Below are 9,365 nucleotides of genomic sequence, written 5' to 3'. Positions count from 1 at the left end.
ATGCTGACAGCCTGGTGTTGTGTGCAAGGCCATTTTTTAATCTCAGTTTAAACTGTGAACCTTGTAACACCTTCAGGTCATACGCTTCCTTTTACGCATTTAACCATCACAGAAACTAGAAAAAGATATGTTCTCAGAAACGTTAACCACAAAAGAAACCACTCTCTCTGTCCTATAATGAGGGTTGATGTTTGGTGCATTTTGTGCACGTATGGTTTGACTAACATTGCATCTGCTGCAGCTTCAGACATCAGACGTCAGTAAGACAACACACGCCACAAGAACAAAACAAACAAATCCAAACCCAGAGCTGAATGACGTTTGAAAAGAAGCTGTGCAAAACTAAGTGAGTCATTGTGTTTGTCTTTATAAAACATAACAGAACTGCCCAGGTCATATGCCTTGAATTTGTAAACATGTTGGCAGTGCCTTAATAGAGACACACACACAGAGAAAGAGAGAGAGCTGATTTCATGTGGTATTAGTATTTTTGTGCAACATGTGCATACATCTCATCGGCAATGAAAAAAGAGGTTTCCATGACAGATAAAAGGGATAGCAGCTGTTTATTCAGCTCCGACAAATCCTAAACATGCACATTTAAATGTTATACATAAATAACATTACATTACTTAGATTTAGGGCCAGAACTCGGTGAAGCCAGCCTAGCCTTCATTTTTTTTAAGTAAACACGTTGACGTCCCTGAAAAGTGTCCCACTCCATCATATACAGAAATGTTATGTTTTTTAATTACATTTCTCTAAAAATCTGGCATTCACTTTATCACTGCCAAGTACATTTTGTAAGTAGTAAGTTTTATGTTTACTGGAGATTTTTACTTGATCCCTATCAAAAGAGGGCAACGAGTGAACAGTAGGCTACGTAGATAAAGATTTGCAGATATTCATGTTGAAGGATAAATATGTCACTGACAGCGGGGTGTCAAACTGCGTAGTACAGCTCGGGGCGGAGTTTACAGAAAGCTCTCAAGGATAAACTTGTGTGTCAGTTTAGTGAGACTGACGGCAACGGCGCAGCGCACATCTCACAGAAACAGAGGGCTGAACTGAACTTGTAGACTTGTGAAAGTCTCTGGCGAGTACAAATGTATCTTAAACGTTCTGGAGTATTTCGTGGACAGTATGATTTGTGGAATATTTGACATCGCAAAGTGAACGCGCGCATTTGGAGAAGTCATCATGCGCCTGAGGCGCGCGTAAAGATACCTTACTGATAGTTTTATCAGCCTGCATGTAGGTAAAAATTCAGCGAGGATGAACGGCACGAATATTACGAATCACGGCGGGGGAACTCGGGACCCTACCATTCCGATTATAATGTTTATTTTCGGAGTTGTAGGCAACGTGATAGCCATTGTTGTGCTTCAGAAGTCGCGGAAGGAGCAAAAGGAGACCACCTTTTACACCCTGGTGTGTGGACTTGCTGTAACTGACCTATTGGGCACGCTGCTGGCGAGCCCCGTAACCATTGCCACCTATGTGAAGGGTCAGTGGCCCGGTGGGGAAGCTCTGTGCCACTATTCCGGATTTATTTTACTCCTTTTCTCATTGGCAGGACTTAGTATTATTTGTGCCATGTCTATTGAGAGATACCTCGCCATCAACCACGCGTATTTCTACAGTCGTTACGTGGACCAGCGGGTGGCGGGCTTGACACTCATGGGGATCTATGTGTCCAATGCGCTTTTCTGCGCTCTTCCCAGTATGGGATTGGGAAAAGTGGTGAAGCAGGTTCCAGGAACGTGGTGTTTCATTGACTTGCGGAGCAATGCCAGCACGGATGCTACTTTCTCTTACATGTATGCTGGCTTTAGCTCGCTTCTAATTCTGGCCACCGTGATCTGTAACGTGCTGGTGTGCGCGGCTCTGATCTTGATGCACAAGCGCTTCGTGCGCAGGACCTCGCTCGGCACTGGCCAGGCGCGCATCGCGGAGATCAGGCGCAGGCGCAGTTTCACTCGTTTTGCGGGAGCAGAGATCCAGATGGTCATTGTTCTCATAGCCACCTCTATAGTCATACTCATTTGCTCCATTCCATTAGTGGTAAGTGTGTTTTGGTTGCTCTTTGTATATGTTTGGGAAGTGCAGCGTATTTCGTTTCAGAGAAGTTGCACAACGTGTTGTGGGGCGCAGGGTGTAGAGAAAGACCCTAATTTGTTTAAAAAATGACAATTAAACAAAAGTCATTAAAATTATATTTTTTTAGATTTTAAATTAAATTTATTACAAACTGTTCATCTGAGCAAGTAAAACAACACGATAGATATTATTGAAGCTTGTGTCATGGCATGTTTTTTCAACAATGTGGCTCTGATCCAAAACGTGTTGCTTCTGTTTGAGGTCAATTTGACCTTAACCGAAACAAAATGTGGAAATAATATAGTAACACAAACCAAAGTATACTGGCACAGTGCTTATGCTCACATTTACTACTGTAACTATTTTATACTAGAAAAATATAACTATAAAGAGCAGTGTTTTGTTCTAAATGTTTTTTCTTTAAATTCAACACAAATATATGTAAAGGAAATCTAAATTCTGACTTGTCAGCTCAAATAATTGCGGAGTAGCCTAATGTAGTTATTTATAAACACAAAATCAGATTTGTTTGTACTTGGTTACTTGATGTAGAACTTATGACTTTTTCTGTTTTGGCCTAAACATCTTGAAAGGGAATTTTTGGGTGGAGCATCCCTTTAAAAAAGTTAAAAACAGGCCGTATATATTGTAAATAACTACATTAATAATACATTTGTAATGTTTTGATGAGAGATTATTATTACTTTTACCTTCCTCTGTTGAAGTCCACTGTGTACGGTTGGGTTTTTGTGTGGCAGTTTGTAAACGTGTGTGAAATAAATGCATGATAAATAGATATACTGATGACATTGCATATCTTCTTTTCTATTTAGGTGCAAGTGTTTGTAAACCAGTTGTACCATGAACCAGTACAGAAAGCGGTAGAGAAAAACCTCAAGGCTATCAGAATAGCTTCTGTAAACCCCATTCTTGACCCCTGGATCTATATCCTCCTGAGGAAGACGGTCATGCTGAAGCTGCTGGAAAAGATCAAGTGCCTCTTCTGCCGTATCGGCGGGCGAAGTCATGGGCGGAGCCACGCAGACTTCCACTGTAGTAACGGAGGGCGCAACTCTTCGATGGCTTCTCGTGATTTTCCGTCGATGGTAATGCCAGAGCTGCCGGAGATGATCTGCACGTCACAGACGTTTCTGTATTGCATGGAGGAGGGGCAGGGGATGAGCTGCTGTGGTCATTCTGTGCAGATTGGGAGTTGTTCGACTCCCACTGAGCAGACGCTTCTGTGTAAATCTATGGCATCGGATCTCTGTAGTGGACACAGTTCGAGCCGGACAGATGGGAGGAAACAGAGCACAGACTCAAACTTACACACACATTCTAAGACAGATGAAGCCCAGAATTCCAAACACCAACCACTGCAGGTCACCTTTACAGACGAGAACCTGAATTTACAAGAAAGATGCATATGAAAGATTTGAGAATAAGCAAGCCAGGCATTTGAAGAGGGACGTAAACCGGACGAACTTTTATGATATTTATGAAGAGCAACTTACAAGTAATCGATTAAATTGAAAACTGGACATTGCAGAGAAATACACCAAAGCACTAAACTACAGACAAACCATGTAGTACTCTAAAACAAACGTCTACTAAATGCCAAAACAAAAGTGGGTCAAAAAGAAATGTTGGTAAGTTTTTAATGTTAAAGATTATGGAGTTGAGCAACAGGATATGCTGACTACACAGTCTAGGATGACAAATCTACAAGAAGTGTTTTTGTTATCATTGATAGTTTTTGTTAAAAAAATTATAAATTACTGTATGAATCTCTGCAGGAAAGACGATTTTAGCTTTTTAAAAATGAAGAGATGACCCAGCGAGGGGGTATTTTTCTGTTCACAAATTTCATACCACATGTGATTGTGATGGATAACCTTGTGGGTTGCTCTTGTGAGCAAATATGTCCAACGCTGCTTCAAGTTCCCTTTTGCAGACATTCTGGTGAGATCTTGATTGGGTCATAAGTAAAAAAACAATCCAGAGTGCTGTGTTAGCTTTTCTCATCCTTATATTAAGGTGGCAAGAATACACTTATGATTTCAATTGATGCATAAACAACTGTCCACTATTTGAAACGTGCACTTGCGTACTTAACTGTAGCTAGACGTTACTGAACATTCTTCCTATTTTCCATATTCGGTGAATAGCCAACCAATGTCCATGGGTATTGGCAATGCAACACATTTTATTGTAACCCAGAAACACAACATACGATTAAAGAGCACATAACAATACACATCTTATTTTCTACAGACATTTCCGTTTTGATTTATTTGTTGAATGTATACTGAGGAGGTAAAATGATAAAGCTTTTAGGACGTAGAACGTCTTTAATGAGGGCATACGTGTTGCACTTTTAAATCCTTGCAAACTGAGAAATCAATTTCTGTCAAAAATGCTTTTTGTGATGTTGGTCAGTTAGTGGTCAACAAGGTGCATTTGTGGAGTTAATCTGTACATATTTGTGATGTTAAAATGTGAACCTGTCTCATTGAAATGGCTTAATGTATTGCAGTATTTCTTGACAGTCTGTTAACCTCTTTCTTCTCTGTGAGAAGGTCAAACCTGACATAGTTTTATTCATGTCAAAGCTATTATATGGCAAGTATCTCTTTCGTTCGCATGTTGTAGATTTAAACTGTAATTATAAAGCACCACCCTCTGTTGCATGTATGTAAATTACCCAAAATATATGATTCCCTTTTTCTCCAGAAAGAGCAACACATAAATTTAAAATCTTGTGCTTTTCACCCTTGATGTGAATGAACCCTATGAAATGTGCAATGGTCAGTTATTCAATACTACAATAAAGTCTGTCACTGATTTGAAGTGTAACAGATAAATGAAAGCATCCGTTTTCTCATTCATAATTGAAGCTGGTTAAATAATTGAAATAATTAAAAGCACCATAAACATCTTAGTCCCATTGCCTTGCTCCTGTAGAGTAATGCAAAACATTTGGTCATGGTGAGGGTAGGACTGCTCCAGTTAGTAATTATTGACTTTTTAGGAAATCAGAAGGTAAGTGATTCATCTGTTGAGTCGAAAATACAGATGATCAGCAATAATACAGTGACTAGTACTGCTACTTCTACGGTTGGGAAAAATGTCAAATATATAGTCACATTTAGAGTTTCTATGCCATCAGTGCTCATGTTCAATATGTCAAAAGTTGCCAATTTCTATTTTATGCATTATGATTCACAAGCATGTGACATAAACAGGTCATGTGTTTGTGCATTAGCAGTCAGTTAGAACACATTGTTCACATAAAATGAAAAATTCTGCACTATGGGTTAATTTTAACCCAGTTTTGGATCGAAAAATGACAAACCATCCATTGGGTTGAATTAACCAAAATGGTTTAATTTGATCCAACAATGGGTTAAAACAACACAGCGGGTAAATTCATTACCCAACGGTTAGGTTTGTCCCTTTTTGACCCAGTTCCCATAAAACATTTTCCTGAATCTGCAGTGTAAGCAAAAGAGAAATTCAGATTCAACTCTCGACTCTCCAGTTTGTGTAGTAACAACTACTGCAAATATATATAGTGATTTACTAGGGAATCATTATGTGAGGCAAACCAGACCAGAGCATATGATCTTTACACAATGACCAATGTGCAGGGACAGATCCGGAGACATTCATAGACTGTAGACATCCCATAATCCCATTAGATTAAAGATGGAAAATCAGTTAAACTCTTCACTGCATTATTCTCAGCATGAATCATTTATTTGTACATTTGCTATGACGTACATTCTGACACCTGTCCTGTACTACAGATTTAAATAAATGTGATCTGGGAAATGTGAACCGATTTGCAGATTTATTTGTGATGCGTCACCGCCAGCCAGACGTTAGCATACACATTTATTTAAATAAAGAAACGATTAGCGAATGATTAGCGGAAGACAGAAGGATGCTGCAGCTTCCGTCAGGTCCCACAGGTGCCAAATAAAAACCATTATGTACATAAATTCCTTGGTTGGCAGCAAATGGACATAATTGGACAGCATAAACGCAAATATAAATGACAGTGGACGTTTGCATACATAGTTGCAAATGCAAATCATAAAAACACATTTTGGGCTTGTTACCATGTTAACTGAAATAAAGAAATTAAAGATCTTGTGATAGAACACAACACAAATATGGGAAAGCAGCTTATTTAAACAAAGATCTTAGTCAATAAATAAACTAAATAATCAATTACAGAAATTAATTTGAAGTGATTGGTCGGAATATGCCTTTGAGTCTCAACAAATATAACTGAATAGTGATTGAAACAAAAACAAAAATTATACATACAAATTATATGAATAAAACTATAATACCAAACCATTATGAATTATTATTTATTACACTCATTGAATTATCTCACCTTGCTACACATTGGTTTTAAATGACATGAGGGTGAATAAAGGATGAAACCATTTAACCAAAGTGTTTAACCCATGACACCAACAAAAACATTATAGCTTGGTAATTGCACTAACTAATCCACCTGTCAGCAGATAATGTTGTGTGTGTGTGTGTGTGTGTGTGCATTAAACATCAGAGTTTAACACTGCTTTAATGGTGCTCCTAGGTGGGGACTCTCATAAAATGGGACTAGAGTTAGAGTTAATGGCGAAAGAAACTGAAACGGTTTTGCTATTTTGGGAATCTAAACTGCACTTTAAAAACAAATGCATCAGTAAAATGAAGGAATTCATTCTCTGTTGTGAAAACGGTCCAGACAGGAAACATTTCAGCTGTTGAAAGAGCATCTGGTATGGTCTCTATTCACTATACAAACTCACTCACATTATACACATGAAATCCACTCAGAGTCAAAGCAACATCGTAAATATGTAGCACATTAAACCATATACATAGAGAAAATACCAAAAACAACCTCTATTCCTTCTTTAGAGAGCTCTTGCCTTGACTAAATCGTTCACTGAGGATGAAGCTGGTATGCTGTCATCCTCCACAGCCACCTCTTTCACCGCCCCATGTGTGTCCACAATAACTGCTGTTTTCTTTAAGTCCTCATATTTTTTCTGTTTCTCAGCCATGGCTGTGCAGGCGTCAATCACTTCATCGCTCTCAAAATCATAATCGCTCTTCAGTTCGGGTGCTTCCACAACAAGCCTTCGAGCTTCCTCTTGCTGATTTTCTCTTTCACTGAGAACTTTTTTTTGCTGCCGGAGCTTTAGGGCCCAGTCTAAGTCCTCCTCCCATAGGGGGCGCTCAAATGGATGCAGGTGCAATGCCACTTGGAAGGATCGTATTGCCTGGAACAGATGAAAGTAATAGGGAAAGTTCACCCAAAAAGGTACATTGTCTGATCATTTACTCTTAATAAGCCGTTATAAAGCTTTATAAAGTGGTTAAGGGCTCCAGACTGCGACGAGTCAGCGCATTTTCTACAAGTACTAGCGCATGTGCGACCTGCAAATTTGGAATTTCTTCTAGTTATTTAATGGGGAAAGACGAGTGGAAAGCGACCTCACCACCTGTGTGTTTGTCAACTGCGGCGCCAGTGCACAGGTCACTCACGTGTCACTGATATTTCCTGCAGATGCGCACAATCGTCATTGTGAAGTTTACACACACACGCAAAGCAATCGCTTTACGAATCGATGTTTGCTGTTGTGGATTTCTTAAGCTTTGATATACGAGACATTTAAAACTAAACTGCTCTTGTTCAGTTTTATTTGACATTATATCCAAAGCGACTTACAAAGAATTCAGGGAGCAATAAGCGATATGTCACAACTACAAGCGAATGCTCTTGTGAAGTTTTATTTGACGTTATATTTACTTGTGTTGTGAACATCTTTCATTTTGCTTTAATGTGTCACACTGTAAACAATTAAATATATACTTTGACAAGCACACTTGCAAAACTGTTGGTTCAAATGAATTCAGATCTCTCAATCTCTCTCTATTTGATTCTGATTGGTCAATAGCTTTGTTTTATTTACGGCATCACTGTGCAGTACCCTAAGCAACGATTAGAACTTCGTAACATTAGCATTCTGTTGCTGTTCACAGTCGGTCAGGGATTATATTTTGGAGCGGAATGAAGGCTTTTACTAAATGAAAGTTGTACTGATCATTTTTTTGGGCTTTAAAATTGATATTGTGTGAGATCTGTTTTATAAAAGCAATAAAGTACTCGAGGCTAATTCTGTATTGGGAATAAGTGATGGCTAACTTCTTTTCTCCTAACCCCATTCACTATCGTCATCTGCAACAAAAGATGCATGCAATGTAAATAAATGGTGATCGAGACTGCTGGTCTCTATTAATCTGAATTCTGTTCCACAAAAATATCAAGGGTTTGGAAAATAAATTGGGGGGTGAACCATATCTTTAACCATGCACATGCATAGGTAAGACTAGATGCATGTACAGTTTAACTCAGTGCATTTTTGAATACACGGTCACATAAATCGAAAAAGTAAAATATCCTTCATTTGATTTAAAAAGCCAGTCATGACATTCATCTTCTATTCTTCAGGAGAGCTTCTATTCTCCTGATTTCTGAATGCCACTCCCATTTAGCAAAATGTTCAGGCCTTTGAAGATACATCATAGCTAAGGCATATGAATGGCCCTTGTTACCATCAAAATGGGGTGTAATAGATCAGAGTCTGGACCATGATGTATATTACCAAGGTACTATCAGAAGATTACATGGTTTTCTATTCCACCATCAAATTTGACCGGATTTCCGGGAGACGTGCGTTCTTTAATGGTCTGCCTGGAAACAACATGAAGCCGTATGATCGATGATGTAAGCTTTCATGTTTACATCAGTTGCTATAAGAATTTATCACGATTGACTAAACACTTACTTCTTAAAAGTATGCGAAAATCACTGCATAAAATTATAATCGTTTTTGCTGTTAACTTTTGACACATTTGTGAATGTCTGTTACCACGGGGACATTTCCATGCCGCTAAACATAATGCGGACACAAAACGAAATGTGGTTGGTTTCTTTACCTGTCAGTCATAAGGCTTGTTGGGCGGGCCTTGGCCCAAAGTTCCCAGACCTTCAATATAAAGCTACGGGAGACTGTGTGGAAACGGACTTCAACTATCTAATACAGCACTGATCAGCAAACCATAGCATTAACAAGCGATATCCGTACATTACTGTAATACACACAGTATGCATTATTTTAGAAATGCATACAGATGCACTCCTCACATAACCTAGGATGCATGATGGTCAGATTTCT

General features: G+C 38.8%; 2 protein-coding genes across 3 annotated transcripts in view; one reads left to right on the top strand and one right to left on the bottom strand.

Moving 5' to 3' along the window:
• The first annotated feature begins 1,013 nt into the window (after positions 1 to 1,013).
• On the top strand, positions 1,014 to 4,971 carry ptger4b (prostaglandin E receptor 4 (subtype EP4) b). The gene is made up of 2 exons (XM_079449308.1): positions 1,014 to 2,064; positions 2,934 to 4,971. The coding sequence occupies exons 1-2, from the start codon at positions 1,276 to 1,278 to the stop codon at positions 3,528 to 3,530; spliced, it is 1,386 nt and encodes a 461-aa protein (XP_079305434.1). The 5' UTR covers positions 1,014 to 1,275; the 3' UTR covers positions 3,531 to 4,971.
• ttc33 (tetratricopeptide repeat domain 33) overlaps positions 4,925 to 9,365 on the bottom strand; it is a 26,218-nt gene continuing 21,777 nt past the window's right edge. The window contains exon 5 of one of the 2 annotated variants that reach the window (XM_079449322.1): positions 4,925 to 7,406. In XM_079449322.1, the coding sequence (XP_079305448.1) occupies positions 7,038 to 7,406 (369 nt within the window). In that variant the 3' untranslated portion in view covers positions 4,925 to 7,037. The remainder of the gene's footprint in view (positions 7,407 to 9,365) is intronic. The other variant, XM_079449323.1, reaches the window with a different exon arrangement.

Source organism: Barbatula barbatula (assembly GCF_947034865.1).
Source record: "Barbatula barbatula genome assembly, chromosome: 2".
Taxonomy (NCBI): domain Eukaryota; kingdom Metazoa; phylum Chordata; class Actinopteri; order Cypriniformes; family Nemacheilidae; genus Barbatula; species Barbatula barbatula.
The sequence above is the reverse complement of the archived record's forward strand: the minus strand, read 5'-3'. Positions and strand labels throughout refer to the sequence as shown.

What these genes read in the sequence shown, in the direction of transcription:
- ptger4b (XM_079449308.1), top strand. Translation starts at nt 1,276, where the DNA reads ATGAACGGCACGAATATTACGAATCACGGCGGGGGAACTCGGGACCCT. An exon ending in TTTGCTCCATTCCATTAGTG is followed by an intron (nt 2,065 to 2,933) that starts GTAAGTGTGTTT and finishes TTTTCTATTTAG; the next exon opens with GTGCAAGTGTTTGTAAACCA.